Consider the following 16,711-nt stretch of genomic DNA (forward strand, 5'->3'; position numbering starts at 1 on the left):
TACTGTGTAAAACTTCTTTGTTCACCTCCTTTTTTTTTTTTCCTCCCCTTTGATCAGTAATTTGAAGATGTGACCACTGGGCTTCAGAAGCAGAAATCCACTGGTGACCATAATCATGTGACTTGGCCTCTGGTTTTCATCATGGATTGGTCAAATTATCACCAAGTATCAGAGAGGTTTTTGTAGCTCTTACTTACAAGGCAGTAGCAGGTATGCACCTAACAGCAGAGTAACTGCAGAATAATTATTCACCCTGTTGAACTGCCATTAAACGATCAGGACTGCTCAAAACTTTGTTTTGTTTACCTGCCTGTTACTGTTTGGCAAAAAAGTAATTTTGTGTTCTGCAAACCTTTTAAAGATTCAGGAACTTCTCAGCAAAGCTTTTTTTTTTTTCTTTTTTTTTTCCCAGCTGCAGACACCAGTGGGAAAAATCCAGACTGGGTGGTGCCCTTCCTTGATCTAATTGTGCAAATCCTGTATACCAGCAATGTGCACCTTTCAAATGCTAGCCTTGGTTTCCTATTTGCTCTCCCTTTCTTTTTTTTTTTTTTTCCCTCAATACCTTGATAGCCCTCTTAGCTCAGGTAATCCAGATAAAGTTTCATTGTAGGTTGAAGTTTGGCCTTATCATTTTGAAAAAAAACAGTAGGGTTTCCATATTAAGCATACTTGTAGAGATGAAGGATAAGCAAACAAATTGCAGGTGGCACCATATTTTATTAGTCTAACAATGCTTTGTAAATAGCTATTGAGAAATAGACTCTTTAAAAAAAAACAAACAAACAAAAAACCCAGTCCTATATTTGTGAGTTAGTGCAAACAAGATGCACAAGTGTCAAGGTCTTGGTCAGAGGCATTGGTTTAATAGGCAGGCTAAATTAAAGCCTTTATGTTTGTGGTATAGAGGGGGTGGTTTGGTGGAGGTAGCTGTTTCCTCTGTTTTGGGAGGCTGATTATATGCTGTGTGGGTGTGATTCTAGGGCATGCAAACAACCCTCAGTCTTTACAGCTGCTGAATGCCAATGAAGGGCATCTCCTCCTTGTGTATCCATTAAAAAAAAAAAGTAAATGAGGGGTGAAGGACTTTCTCCTGCCTGCTAGTGTTCCTGCTTCGTATCTGGAACATTTCTGTCTGCCTGCTTTCTGGCTGTAGTCTGACATCATTGGGAGATGCCTTTCAATTGTATAAAGAGAGGTTGCTGCTGGCACGCCCAGCCAAAGCTGTGCACCCCTAAGTTTCAATTTTGTGGAGGCTGATTGACTGTCTACTACCTTCTGACCTTCAAGGGTTTTTTTTTTTTCCCCCTTTCTATTTTCATTTGCTGTGGGTAAAAAGGAGGGGATCTGGTTTGGACCGTCTGTCTTATCTCAGCAATCTACTGTTCCCCCAGATGTTTGCAGGACACTAGGCATCTTTTTACTTGGGTGAGCTTCTTGTTATTGGCAGCATAAATGGGACAACGCAGAGTCAGCTAGACACGGAGACACCTTTTAAGCCCTGAGTTCCGCATACCACCTCCTGCTCTGGGTTTCGATGTGGTTCCTCAGTCTTCTAGTGGGCCTGTTGTTGAGGATTCTGAAAGGGGTTTTGTTCTGGGAACTTCTTCACCTACTCAAATTGTAGGAGCCCCCTCAGAACCCATTTTGCAGAGGCCAGCAAACATTGGGCTTGAAGATGTGTGGCGGGCTTTAGTTCTATTGGAAAACTGTGAGCAAGAAAATGGATTCTTTTCATCTTTGTTACTAAGATGATTATGTTCCTTTTAAAGGGGGAAAAAACAGTAGTGACTAGTAATTGACGTGTTACAAGTTTTTTCAGGCTCTCTAAACTTGACTAATTTTTTTAGAACAATCTGAGGAAGTAATTCATGAATGGACAACCTTATTGATTTCTTGTTCATCTATTATGGGGAAAAAAATTTGATCCTGAGATTTTCACTAACAAGAATGCCCTTGTTCATGGGTCAGAAAATCTGGATCTTCCCCGATGCCCCTGAAGCGACCCCATTCGATTCCAAGGGTTTGCCACAGCCTCTACCGCTCCCAGTGCCTGCCACGATCCTCCCCTCTGTTCCAAAGAGGATTTGGTTACGCCTCCTGGATCACAGCCAGCCTTGGCATTGGCGATCTTTGAGGAGAAGCTGGAGTGGCACATGCAGCTGGCTGTTGAGAGGGCTGTGTGAGGCCTCTGCGTTGGGGCACCGAGGCTTGCACCGTCCATCCTTGAGCCACTGCTCAAATGCCTGTAGGCGCTCATTGGAGTGCTACAGACATCATCTCTGACTGTGCCCAGGGCTGCGTCAATGCCTGGTGGGGCATCGAGGAGGCCAGCAGACTATTCAGTGGTCATCCTCATTTCCTTGGAGGTGGTGTCAGGTCTAGGCCACCATAGCAAGCTGAGTCACCTCTGGCCTCGTCCTCGCTATGTGACAGAATGAGGACTCCTACAATCCCTGGGGGATGACTCTTCCAATGTTTTGGACTCTGATGCATCAGGGGACCTTTCCTCAGAACTGTCTCCTCCTGAAGACAGAAGGAAGTCTCCCCCAGAAGACTTCTTCACAGGTTTCCTCCAGTTGATAGCTGAAGCCATTCCATTTCAGTTGCAGATGGAGGAGGATACTTGGCACAAGATGGCTGGATATTCTCCAGTATGTGGAGCCTCCTAAGGAGCTCGTGGCAGTCCTAATGCATGACATTTGTTTTTGGAGTTACTGATGAGGATGTGGGAATACACCCACTCAGTACCTCCCGTTAATAGGAAGGAGGACACAATCTATCTTGTCCAGAAGGTCTTCGGATTTGACAAGTGTCAGCTGCAACATCAATCTGTGGTGGTTGAATTGGCTCTCAAGAAAGCCAAGTGTACTCTGACCCATTCTTCGGCGTCCTAGGGGAAGGATCAGAGGGCCATGGATGCTCTCTTTGAGAGAGGTGTTTCAGGGTGCTATGCTTATCGCCAGCACAATGGCCTACCTGCTATACATGGGCCAGTATATACAGGACATCCTGAAGCAGGTGCAGGAAGTGGCTGAGCAGCTACCTCAACAACAGCAGGACACTTTCCAGTCCTGGTGCACAAAGGTTCCTCAGTTTTGCTGCCTATACAGGACATGCGGCAAACCAGCCTCGGATTCTTTTGCCCGCCATTGGGGCGAGAGTTTCCTGTATGCATATCCTCCAGCTTCACTGGTAGTGAAGACTCTCTCTTGAAGCTTTGTGAGGACAAAAGGATTATGATCCTTATAGCCCCTCATTGGTCGAGACAGGTTTGGTTTAGAGACCTCAGGGAGATGCCCATCCAGAAATTGATCAGGCTGGGTATTTCCCCAGATCTCATCATTCGTGATCAAGGCAAGTTGTGCCATCCCAACTTCCAGGACCTGTTGCTCTCAGCCTGGATGTTGAGAAGTTGATATTGCAATCACTCGATCTCAAAAGATGTCTTTCTGGTCTTAGTGGCTTCCAGAAAGCCTTCCACTAGAAGGTGTTACGGACTGATGTGGAGGAGGCTTTCCATGTAGTGTGAGCAGAAGGCCCTAGATCCTTTTTCCTGCTCCCCACAAAAACTGCTTGACTACCTTTTTGCACCTATGAAAAGCTTGTTTGAAAACCAATTCAATTAGTGTTCATTTAAGTGCAACTGGCACATATCGCCGTATGCCCATCTCTATTCAGTCTATAGTTGTACATTTCATGCGGGGCCTGCTTCATTTGAAGAACATAAGCCTACCCTAAGGCCTGTTGCTGTGTCTTAAGACCTCAATGTGGTGTTAGCTCAGCTGATGAAAGCTCCCTTTTGAGCCACTGCAAGCCTGTGACCTGAAGTACCTGACCTGGAAGCAGGGCCGGTGCAAGGGTATTAGGCACCCTAGGCAAACCTTACAGTCTGGCGCTCCCTCCCCATACACAATTTTAAATTATGCATGTTCTGGATCAGGCAGACATCCGAGTTTGCCATCCAGGCAGCTAAACATTTTCTCCAATCAGTCCTCAAGACAAAGATTCTTTAAGTTTGAAATTATGTATTGTACAGGTAAATTCTACTTACAATTGTTGCATCTCAAACGTAAGCCCCAAGGCAAAGATCTTTGGTAACTGGAGACAGGATAGCAGGAGAGAGAAGGGAGTCTCTTATGTTGCAGGGGTTGGTTTATGGTAGAGGTAGGAAGCATGAGGGATATGAGGCTGATTTAGTCTTCAGAAGAAGGCAGTAAGAGAAAAGGTAAAAACCTGATCGTTTCACAGGGTTTTACAGAGCGCTGCTGGCTCAGAAGAAAGCATGGGCAAGACTGAGCTCTTGTCGAGAGCTGCTAAAGGAAACGCCTCCACAAGCTAGGGGCAGGGGGGGCAATGTCCAATGGCAGCGAGCCTAAGAATCATGTGACGCAGGTCAAGCGTGAAGGGCAGTCCATTGAGCCTATAAAGCACCTAGGAAGACTCAAGTTAGATTGAGGGGCATTCAAGCTCTTCCGATAGTGAGAGAAAGTGGAGGGGGGAGGGAGCTCCTCTTAAAGGCAAGGCTCAGACTTTTATCATGGGTTACAAAAGTGTTTCAGTATCAAGGATCCTCAGAAGGGAGGGCTGCACTAGACACATTTAAACTACAGTATATACAGATACAAACATGTACCCACTGCTGGGGACAGAACAATGCATTTATAACATATTTTACATGAAAAATGACATTGGTAAAATTAATATACAAGTTATTGTGATAATTTCATGCACTGTTGTGATGCTAACAAGAAAACTTTGCATCTTGGAATTCATATGGCATCATACCTATTGTGATGTATTTCGGCATGGTCCTCCCGTATCAACACAGTACTAATTGCCAATACTAAGAATAACAACCCCACCTATGAAAAAAATACCACAAATATTACACCAGAATCTAAAATATCAATACACCTGCTATCAGGAAAACAGAACAGGCCAAGCTACTACAGATCCCTACAGAGAAACCACATGCTAAAACAATGCTTCATCTCAGTCTTTGCATGCAGAACTCAAACACTCACCAAATGCAGAATAAAGCCACATAAAGTATAAATAGAATGTGCAGACAAAAACTGAACTGTAAAATGCATCACGCCAGACTCTATACAGTGTAACAAAATTTTCACCATTTCTCGTGAAACAAATCAATAAAATCAAGATATATAAATCATTAATCATAATTATAAAATCATACAAATAAAATAATTTCAAAACAGCTGATGAATAGAATATCCAATAATTAAACTCATGCAAATTTTGAAAGCTTTACCAAACACCAATAAAATATTTCAAACAGCAGACACATCACATACTACCCAATAATTAAAATGGTAGTCAATCAAGAAAAATGAACTTAAAAAACCACCTTTACTTACCCTCTCCAGCAGTTCTCCTACTCCTTTCCCTTGCAGGCCACACCAGAAGCAGCAGTAGCTGCTGAAGCTGTCCTCACAGTCCTCTTCCTTAGGGACCACAACCAGTCTCTCTTTTTTTTTTTTTTTTCTCTCCCTCTTCCTCACACCCTCAGGACCATTTTCTGTGTCTCACACACCAATCATCTCCCCATCCAGTCTCTGAAACAAACACCAGTCATCTTCCTGATCAGTCTCTCACACACACAAACAAACGCGCCACCTCTCTGGCCAGTCTCTCTCAATCACACAATAATCTTGCGCTCTCTTACTTACACACAAGCTCTCAATCACACACATGCCCTCTCAGCCACAAGCCAGCCAAAAACATGCTCCATCTCTCTCTCTCACACACAAGCATCCTCCCTAACTCACATATACACCACACACATACAGAAGCACCCTCCCTGTCTCACATACACATTACAATCTCACAGAAGCACCTTTCTTTCAGACTTGCATGATTTTTCACTTTTACTAAAAGTGAAAGTGATGCTTCCAACCATTAAATAAGAAAGCCACATTCCTATCAGAAGGCGAAATGACACCCTTCCTTCAGGTTCTGTCCTCCCAAGGGACAGCCACCCACACCGTACAGCTTCTCTTTGTTTTACGCTTTCAGGCAATAAAGCAAGTGTCTTTCTTCAAACTATCAGTCATATGATTATTCATGTTGGAGATATGTAATTAAGACATCCTTAGTTAGCTTCCCCTTTAAATGGGAAGATTCCAGTCTTAGTCATTTAAAAATATACATTTTCTAAAGGCTTAAAAAAAAAAAAGCAAAACCGTTTCAGATTGGAACTATTCTATCTTCATGCTTAAATTATGCTTCGAAAAAAAACCAAACAAACCCCACCTGGCATCAGTATCTTAAATTTGTGATTTTGCTGAGATGAACATTTTAAATACTTTAAATTTTTTTTTTTTTTTGCTTTAGTATTTGTCTCTACCCACTTTGTTAAATTTTATTTTCCAGAAGAGGGATGCTTAAAATTCAGTAATTTCATTTTTCATCCAACTTTTCAAAAGTTCCGCTACCAGCACAAAAGTTGAGGTATATGTATTATCACATTTCATTTTTTTAAACTGGCAGATTCCTTTCTCACATGTGCGCGCGCACACACAGAAGTTCCATTCTTTTCTCTCTCACACACACACACACACACACACACATACGATCGGCGCAGCTGGAGAGTTCGGCCACGTGATCAGCTAGACCAGCTCACCGGGGGAAGCCCGATCTCCCGATAGGCCATTCCGCCCCTGGCACCGGTGGCCTTCAGCCCCTACCATGTGACAGGGGCTACCGGTGCCATTGGTTGGCCCCTGTCACATGGTAGGGGCTAAAGGTCACCGGCGCCATTTTGATTAGTGGCAGCCGAGGCCCCGGGAGAGGCAGATTGCTCCCGGGCCCTCCGCTGGACCACCAGGGGGGCATCGGGAGGTGGCACGGGGGGGGGAGGCAGGGCAAGTCGGGGGCTGGCAGAGTTTTGAAAGGGCACTTTTTGCCTTTCAAAATTCTGCCGCAGTGCCCCCTAAGACTCTGCGCCCTAGGCACAGGCCTAGCTCGCCTAGTGGTTCCTCCAGCCCTGCCTGGAAGACAATATTTTTGGTGGCAGTCACTTCAGCACGCAGGGTCAGTGAGCTCCAGGCCATAGTGACCACCTTATACTGTTTTTTCATGACAAAGTATTATGTATGCACCCTAAGTTCCTGCCTAAGGTGGTGTCAGACTTCCATCATAACCAGTCCATCTTCCTGGCAAAATTCCTTCCCAGGCGTCATTCACACCAAGGCGAACAAGCTCTGCACAGTTTGGACAGTAAAAGAGCCTTAGCCTTCTATCTGGAGTGGACAGAAGCCCTTAGACCAGTGGTTCCCAACCCTGTCCTGGGGACCCCCAGACAGTCGTGTTTTCAGGATATCCACAATGAATATGCATGAGAGAAAATTTGCATGTTATGGAGGTAGTGCATGCAAATTTTCTCATGAATATTCATTGTGGATATCCTGAAAACCCGACTGGCTGGGGGTTCCTCAGGACAGGGGTGGGAACCTCTGCCTTAGAAGTCCACCCAAATTTTGTTTCTTTTGATAGGAATAAGTTGGGTATTGCCATTGGCAAGCAGACACTTTCTAATTGGCTAGCAGACTACATCTCCTTCTGTTATACCCAGCTGGGATTGCATCTTGGGGGTCATGTTAAGGCACACCCTGTTCGAGCCATGGCAGCGTCAGCCCACTTGCGAGCAGTTCCCATGGAAGAGATCTGCAGAGCTGCAATGTGGATTACTCTCCACATATTCACATCTCATTGTTGTTTGGATAGGGGCAGCTGATGCAACTTGTTTGAGGTGTTCCTGCCTAGGGCCTGTTGATTTTGTTCAGACCCCTTCCCCCCCCCCCCCCCCCCCAATTACCAACAAACTAGTTGTTTTTGTGCCCTTTGGCACTTATTTTGGTGTTTTGTTGGTCGCCTTTTATGTTGGGAGGCAGCCTGTAGCTAGGGATCCACTCATGTGTGAGGACTGCCATCCTGCTTCTCCTTGGAGAAAGCGGAGTTGCTTACCTGCAACAGGTGTTCTCCTAGGACAGCAGGATGTCAGTCCTCATGAAACCTGTTCACCACCCCGCGGTGTTGGGTTTCCAACATGGATTTTTTTCATTATTTTATTGTTCCTCTGAATTCTGTGATATGACTGAGGAGACCCCGTGTGGACGTGTGGTATATTGCATGTGTGAGCATGCTCGATGAGGCTCAGTCAAAAGTTTCTAGAACCTTGACATAAGTTTTACATGCTAGGCTCCATCCGATGTCACTCGTGTGAGAACAGACATCCTTCTGTCCTCGGAGAACACCTGTTACAGGTAAGCAACTCCACTTTATTCCCAAGGTCCATGTTTCCCTTTAAATCCCCCACCACCACCTTATTATAGTTTGGGTGGCTCAAATGCCCTTGCTGACCCAAATGGCCAGAGGAAAGCCTTCTCCCAGGCTATTACTCACGTCCGGTCTGTGACCGGGTAGGGTCTACTGGAACCCAATTCTGCTGCCCCTTTCCTCCAGGTCTACTGCCCAAGCTGCGGGGCTGGCCAAAATTTCTCTATTCAAATTATTTCCCCCCTTTTTATGCCAACAATGTATCGTGACATTGTTCATCCATTGCGCCTCACCTTTCCTCACTACCTCTCTGCTGCTGCTCCTCGCTTTTATCCTCCCCATAACTGTGCTTTTGTCTCACTCAAGTTTAGTTTATTTCATGTGATAAAATGCCTTTCTTTACAGGTAATCAAGGCATTCCACAATTAAGATAGTAAACAGGTTAAGGACAGACAAAAAAAATTATACAATTAAATACAAATAATAATAATATAATACCACATCCTTAATGCAAACCAAAACCATATAAAGAAGTATGTATTTTTCACTTAATATAAAGCAAATGTATTTGGTATAAATCAAAATTATTTAACGGAGCTGTTAAAGGATCCCCAACACCAGAAAAATAACAAAAAATAAAAACTTATTCTTCGTTTTTTCTTTTTCCATAGGAGTTTATTTTTTTCCTGTTTTGTGGAGGATGACCCCCGGAAGGGAAGGAGGAGGGGGAAAAGGAGTCAAAATTCTAATTTTAAACTGTTTTTTGTTCTTTTAAATGATTGCCAAATGTGCTAAGGCCTTCCCATAGTTGTGCCCCTGAGAGGAAAGCAGAAACAATATGTCTAGTGCAATTGGAGCAAAGACCCTGTTTCAAGTCAGCAAGGGAGTTGAGGTGTCCGTCCTCCTCTTTTTAACCCAAACCACCTTATCTGAAATTCAAACGTTTGCAATCGCCCGTTCAATGGGTGGGGGAAGAAAAAAAAAAAAAAAATCAAACTGAGCTGCTTGTCTCTGGCAGCGCGGAGGACTGTGAGGAATGGGTGATCTGCCCCTTCCTTCTCTCCTACCCTTTCCTGAGGGAGGGTTTAAGGGAGCAGCGAATCCCAGTATAGTAGGAAAATGATCGGCTGGCACCATCGAGCCATGTTTACTACTTCTGCTCTGCGCTGCTAAGGACCTATCCCAGCTGCCGGCCGTAGAAGCGTGACTGCTGGTACAGATGTCGCTCCTTATCCAGATCAGTTTAGTTAATTTTTTTTTTGTCATCCTCTCTTTAGTTCTCTGCCCTCCTGGGTAGATGAGCATATAGGATCATATATTTTAAAATGCTACCTTCCCCACCTCATGTCTCACCACCATGCTTTCTAATAAACTAAACAGCTACCAAAACTGGATGGGCTGCTGCCAGAACATCCCGCCACCCAGGTCCCTGTGACGTTATTGGACGGTGCCCGGCCGCCACCACCTACCTGCTGGCACTGACTTGCTTGGCACCAGCCCACCAACCTGGCTACCTTGTGGCCTGTAGCTATTCTTAATGCTGGCACCGGCACAAAGTACCAACCTAACGGAGAATCCAGTTTCATTCAGAGCTCTGCTGTACAGTGGCTACTGAAACAGTGCCGGACGTGGGTTTATAATCAGTAGAACATATAAAAACATATGTTTGGGGGGGGGGATAGCAAATGGTATGTTTTATTTTTTTGTTTTGGAGTTGTTTAAAAATTCTCAGTGGCCATTATTCTCACCCAGTCTCCCAAGTCTGTTGATTTTTAAAACAGCTCGTTCGGCTTTCTCAAAGCGCTGGCGCGACACATTTCATAGGTCCTCTGCATTCACTGAACACCTGGAAATTTAATAAACAAAAACACATCTGTGCTCGAGGCTCTTCTGTGCAAATATATCATAAGTTTTCAGCAACGTGCTATATATATATAAATTTTTTGTTTTGCAGCTGATGGCAACGCCGTTCTTAAAGGTCTGCAGCCCGTTTTTCAAGAGCAGGAAATGACAGAAGCCATCTACAGCTGGGAAGATCATGGCTACTTGGCAACCTATGTCAACAAAAATGGCAGGTGAGAGGCACTGGGATTATTGATTTGTTTAAATGTCGACCAGATGCTGAATGTAGATTACTGTGATTTGGGTTTTCTTGCCACAGTTCAGTATCTGCAGGAAGTGAAATAAAAATAAATAAATGAGGGTAGGGGAAGCTGCGCTCCCACAGCAGTCAGAGAAGTGAAATTTGTAGGAGGCCGCCTGTCGCTTGGTGTGAGGGAGTTGTTTTGATATGGGGAATCGGGGAGGCCGGCTCAGCACGAGGGCGTGTGTTGCAAAAATTCATAACGATGCACGGTCTCTGAAGGGGAAGTGGAAGATATCATAGTTGGGGTAATCTATTTGGTTTAGAAGGGCATTATCACTATCTTTCAGCCATGTTTCAGTGATGCAGAGAATAGAGGGATTTAGTTCCTCAAGTACATTGGTCCCCAACCCTGTCCTGGGGGCCCACCAGCCAGTCGGGTTGGCTGGTGGGCCCCCAGGACAGGTTGGGGACCCACTGCTCTAGTAGATCATTTATTAATGGACTTTTTTTTTTTTTTTGATAGTGATTGTGCATTAAGTAATAGGAGGGTAACAGGCATGGAGAAGTTGTAGAGGAGTAGTTATTTCATTTGGGATAGATCAGGGTTTCGCTAAGTCTTTGCTTGTGTTTTGGAGTTCTTTGGCGCTGTCTAATCCTGTGATGATTTCAATGAGGTGGACAGGTTCCATTTTAAAATTTTTGGTAGGGTATGAGATTAAGGTTTACTTAATTCAGATGCAAGCTAGCCAGATAGTGTAGTCAGCCAGTTAGTGAAGTTAGCTAGATAGTCAGGCCAGCAAGGAGAGGTAGTAAGGTGATCACTCTGGGCTAGCACTTCAGGCGTCCACAAAGGGGCAAGCTCCTTTGTTGTGCTCCTTTGTGGTGGGCGGGTTGTGGGTGGGAGTAGGCCGGTTTGTGCCAGCGTCTTCCTCCCCTCACCTCTCCCACCGGCTTCTTGCCCCTGTTGGGGCTCCGTTGTTGCTGGAGTCGGGGCACTTTCTTCTCCGGCATTACAGCCGGTCCTTTCTGCCTTTTGGTGGTGGTGGGTGGGTTCTCCTGCATTCTGTTTTTATTTTTTCACTCATGAATTCTATATCACGAGACTGAAGAGGGGACCCTGTGTGGACGTGTGGATGGTGGCATGCTGGGCCTGCTCAGTGTGCCAGTTAAAGTTTCTGGAAACTTTGACAAATGTTTTCCATTCTGGGCTCCATCTGATGATGTCACCCATCTGAGGACTAACATCCTGCTGTCCTAGGAGAACCCCTGTTACAGGTAAGCAACTCTGCTTTCCCTTAAGACCCTTGGATGTATCCTATCCTGTGCAAACACCTTATCTACTTTAAATTTAGTAAGCTCCTCACAAAATCACTTTTGAAAATTGATTGAGGTATACCTGACTTCCAATCTTATTTGTGTTAATTTTATGCGGTCCTGCTCCAGGCCCTTCCACAGTGAATACCAAACAGAAATATTAAGCAATTTTTGCTTTTTCTTCATCAGCCTCTATATATTCCTCCCCTTTACCTCTACATCTCATAATGCCACTTTGCAGTTCCTTCTATCACTAACATATCTCAAAACATAGTCTCCCTATTTTACTATTTTTGCTATTTTTAATTCCATTTGAATTTTTACATTCCTGACTATTCTCTCAGCTTCTCCAGATATTATATAGAAACATAGAAATGACAGCAGAAAAAGACCAAACGGCCTATCCAGTCTGCCCAGCAAACTCCCACACTTATTTTCCCATACTTATCTGTTTCACTGACCACCAAGTTCAGGGCCTTTATTGGTAACTGATTCAAATTTCCTGCCACCCCCTGCTGTTGATGCAGTGAGTAATGTTGGACTTGCATCAAAAGTGAAGCGTAAGGGTTAAAGGTAGTAACAGTCGCATCAAGCAAATTACCCTGATGCTTGTTTACCCAGACTGCACAGATCAATGCCTTGTTGGATGTTGTCTGAATGTAAATCCTTTTTTTCACATTTCTCCCTGCCGTTGAAGCAGAGATCAACGCTGGATATGCATTCAAAGTGAAGTATCAGGCTTAATTGGTTTAGGGTACTAGCCCCCACAATAAGCAAGCTACCCCCATGCTTATTTGTTTACCCAGACTGTGCAGTTCAGTCCTTGTTGGTTGTTGTCTGAATGCAAATCCTCTTTTCCACATTTTCCCTTGCCATTGAAGCAGAGAGCAAAGTTGGAGTTGCATTAACCGTGTGAAGGCTTATTGAGTTAAGGGTAGTAATCACCAGATAGTAGCCACCAATCCAGCAAGCCACCCCCATGGCTCTTCTCTTCATTCCCATCCACTAGCCTTTATGGATCCACAGTGTTTATCCCATGCCCCTTTGAAATTCTTCACAGTTTTAGTCTTCACCACTTCCTCTGAAAGGCATCCACCACCCTCTCCGTGAAGAAATACTTCCTGACATTGGTTCTGAGTCTTCCTCCCTGGAGTTTCAAATTGTAACCCCTAGTTCTACTGATTTTGTTTCCAACGGAAAAGGTTTGTTGACCATGGATCATTAAAACCTTTCAAGTATCTGAAAGTCTGTATCATATCACCCCTGCTCCTCCTCTCCTCCAGGGTATACATATTTAGGTTCTTCAATCTCCCCTCATAAGTCATTTTATGAAGACCATCCACCTTTTTGGTCGCCCTTCTCTGGACCGCCTGTATCCTGTCTCTGTCTCTTTGGAGATAGGGTCTCCAGAACTGAACACAGTACTCTAGGTGAGGCCTCACCAAGGCCCTGTACAAGAGAATCATCTCTTCCTTTCTCTTACTTGATATTCCTCTCTCTATGCAGCCCAGCTTTCTTCTGGCTTTAGCTATCGCCTTGTCACATTGTTTCACCGACTTCAGATTGTTAGACACTATCACCCCGATGCTCCTCTCCTGCTCTGTGCACATCAGCCCTTCACCCCCCATCAAATACAGTTCTTTCGGATTTCCACACCCCATTTACATGACGCTCATTTTATTGTAAACCGTCCTGAACCTTGGAGGGCACGGTCAACAAATCTATTAAAATAAAATAAAATATATAGCATCAATGCTCTTAATTTTGTCAGAAAAAAAGTTCAATATATGTTTTAAGAGCATTTCCTGATGTTGGGAATACTTGCGATTTGACTATATCGTTGTCACCTGACACTGAAATCTTCAGTGGTGCTATCAGCATGCTGATCGAAGGCAGTGGTTTCTTTTAAGTTTCTCTTTTTTTAAGTTCTTTTTCCACCTATAATTTAGGAATGGAATGCCACTGGGAATCTTTACCACTCACATCGTGAAGTCTGAAGAGTAAATATATAAAATGAAAGGATAAACCAGAGAATCGAGCGGGAGCTAAGCAAGCTGCCTTCTACTCAGCTAGCTGAGCAAGTGATCAGACCCTTTTTTTTTTACATATGTTGAAAAGCACTAAAAATACTGGAAAATAACACAAGAAAATGTATACATTTTGAGTGTTATGCACGTACCTATCCTAACACCACCTTTAAGTCAATGACAGAGACTTACAGTGACATTATTGTACCTAATAAACAAGTACTAAGGGGCAAATGAGGGTATCGTTTCAAGAATCAAAGCTTGACCCAGATGGCCCCTCCCCCATGGAAATACAACTCTGTGGAGTTTTTGTATCAAGCCAGCAAGGTAGCCAGAGCACATGTAGCAGTGCCCGGAAACCTTCCTCGGGGTTATCGCAGCAGCACACACCCCCCCCCCCCCCACCCCTTTTCGTGTGACTTCCGACTCCTCGTAGTGATGATGAGCTGCACTCTTACCTGCTGCTGCCGCCTCTCTCTCTCTGCCGATTCAGGATCCTCATGGTGGTGATAAGCCCCGTTCTTCTCCATCTCCCATTTGAACGGGTTTTGGGCTTCATGAGACCGTGATCTTCCCCTTCTCTTGTCATGGGCAGCATAGGATCAGGCCGTGGGATCAGCCATCTGCAGCTTTAGAGCTGATGTCAGCCTGCTCTTTTTCTCAGCAGCTGCACTTTGATTGCCTCTCTTCTGGCAGACCACCTGCGATGGTCTCATGGACCCCCAGGTTGAGAACCACTGCACAAGAAGTAGACATCAAAATCAGGAATCCCCGAACTTTTTAAAGGGAAGGGTGATATTGGAAATTTCAAATTATTGAGGTTGGGGGAAGTCCACCTTGGAGTTTTCTGAGGAAGGGGGGGGGGTCCACCTTGGAGTTTTGGTAAGTGTGGGTGGATAGGGGCATATCTGGCCCTTGGGTAATTTGAAATGCCAGGAAAGAGAAAAAAATGGAGCTCCCAGGGGTGTGGCAGGAAAAGGTCAATGGGTAACAATTCTAGATTTCTTGGAAGCTGGCAGCCCTGCCACATCCCCTAGAACCCTTTTCCCCAATTTTCCTTTCTCCTGTACCTGTGCCTCCTTCATGAGGAGGGTGTATGTGTAGTGCTTCCCAGTCCTCACCTCCTTTCCCTCACCTCACTCCTCCCGTAACTTCTCATCCCCCTTGCTTACCCTACTCCCCCCCCTCCTTCTGTCATTCCTTCCCTTCCTCCCCCTTCACTCACTCACCCACCTCCCTTACATTGGCGAGGCCTAACCTTCAGTGACAGCATCCACTAACACAGGTCCAGGTGCCTCTTCTCCTGCTGGCGGGGCCTGGCCTCCTCACCAGCAGCTCTCTTTCAACATAGCGGATCCAGTTACTAATTCTCTCCCCGCTAGCGGCATCCTCCATGTGGCAGATTTAAAAAAAAAAAAAAAAATATGGAAGGAAAAGCATGGGAGGTTGGCCAAACGAGCTCTGCGGGCCCACAGTTTGTTGACTCCCCCTGATCAAAATGGATTTGTGTTTGTTGGACAAGACCAGGGGGGGGGGAGGCAACCTTTTTGAAGTGGTGTGCCAAAATTAAATCGAGGGGGTAGGCAACTCTGGTCCTCGAGTGCCACAAGCCAGTTGGCACCCTGATTTCCCCAGATTCCTCTCGCACAACCTCCATCACCCTTTAATACAATCCCCCTCATTAGCACCTCTTTCACATAACTCATGGATATCTCCCCCTCCACTTGTCTAGTATGAAGCATCCCTCTAACCTCATGTTGCTGGAGTTGTCTTCTCAGGTTAGACCATTTCAACACAGAATGCTGCAGCCTGCCTCGTTTCCCCCTCTGCATGGTTGGTATCCTCCTCATTCCTCACATACGACAGGGTGCCGTCCTTACTTTATATTTACCTTCCTTAATTGCTACCATCTAATAGCTTGCAGCAATTTACACAAAAAAAATCATACTGTAACATGAGGACAAAAATATCAGGTTTTTACATAAGAACTCTTGAATGTTAATTTTAATTCACATTAATTTTCAAGTTAAAACTGTTCGAGAGTTATATAAAAATATGACTGAAACTGGCATGTTTTTCCTCATGGAAAACCAAATTATTAAAAGGAACAGAGAGAAATCTCCCTCCCTCCCCCCCCCCCCCCCCCGAGTACATCTCCTGTTATGAAAAACAGAACAAGCCAGACTGCTTTGGATCCCTGCATAGAAACTACATCCTAGCAGAGTACCTCACCTCGGCCACACATGAGGAACACACATGTATTTGATTTATTTATATTCTGCCTTTCACACACTTCAAAGTGGATTAAATTCAGGTACTGTAGGTATTTCCCTGTCCCAGAGGGCTTACAGTCTAAAAGGTCATTGATTATGCTGTGATATATCACGAGAGGAGAGAAATATGGGCCAAGGTAAAATACCACAGGGGAGGGACATTCCCATGATGTATTTTTCTCACGGAAAAATTCCATATGAAGAGATACCATGAGGAAACCATAAAATATGCAGCACAGTGGCCCTCTTTTTGACTGGGGCCACATCATCCTAAGGGCCATCCTCTCTGGAGTTTTGGCTAGACCCCTGCTGCCCCCCCCCCCCGCCTGTGAAGGTGGCCCAGCAGGGGAAAAAGTCTAAAAGAATAGAATCAATTGTCATGAAGCGATGACCTGCCCCTTTCCAAACCCTTCCCCTTGACCCCCTCCCCCCCACGCTGGGGGCAGAGGTCAGTCTGCGCCATGTTGAACAATGGTGATGACCAGCCTGGAGCCTGGGGGGTGCGCTGGGGCCCCACTGAACCACCAATTTCTCTTTTTCAAGGGTCTACTAGACTACCAGGGACATATACAGAGGTATGGGGGCGGGGGGGAGGGGATTTCACTTGGGTTAGAGGGTTTGGGAGGTTGTGGACATATTTTGGAGGGGAGGGGTGAATTTAGGAAGAGGATTGGAGTGTTGCTGCATGACTATCAATTCTATTTTTATAG

At 45.0% G+C, this 16,711-nt stretch overlaps 1 protein-coding gene across 1 annotated transcript in view; it reads left to right on the plus strand.

Moving 5' to 3' along the window:
- The window catches only part of SMS (spermine synthase), a 147,992-nt gene that overhangs the window by 32,263 nt on the left and 99,018 nt on the right, over positions 1-16,711 (plus strand). The window contains exon 2 of the mRNA XM_029603399.1: positions 10,256-10,376. Within this exon, the coding sequence (XP_029459259.1) occupies positions 10,256-10,376 (121 nt within the window). The remainder of the gene's footprint in view (positions 1-10,255; positions 10,377-16,711) is intronic.

This window comes from Rhinatrema bivittatum, chromosome 5, assembly GCF_901001135.1.
Source record: "Rhinatrema bivittatum chromosome 5, aRhiBiv1.1, whole genome shotgun sequence".
Classification (NCBI taxonomy): domain Eukaryota; kingdom Metazoa; phylum Chordata; class Amphibia; order Gymnophiona; family Rhinatrematidae; genus Rhinatrema; species Rhinatrema bivittatum.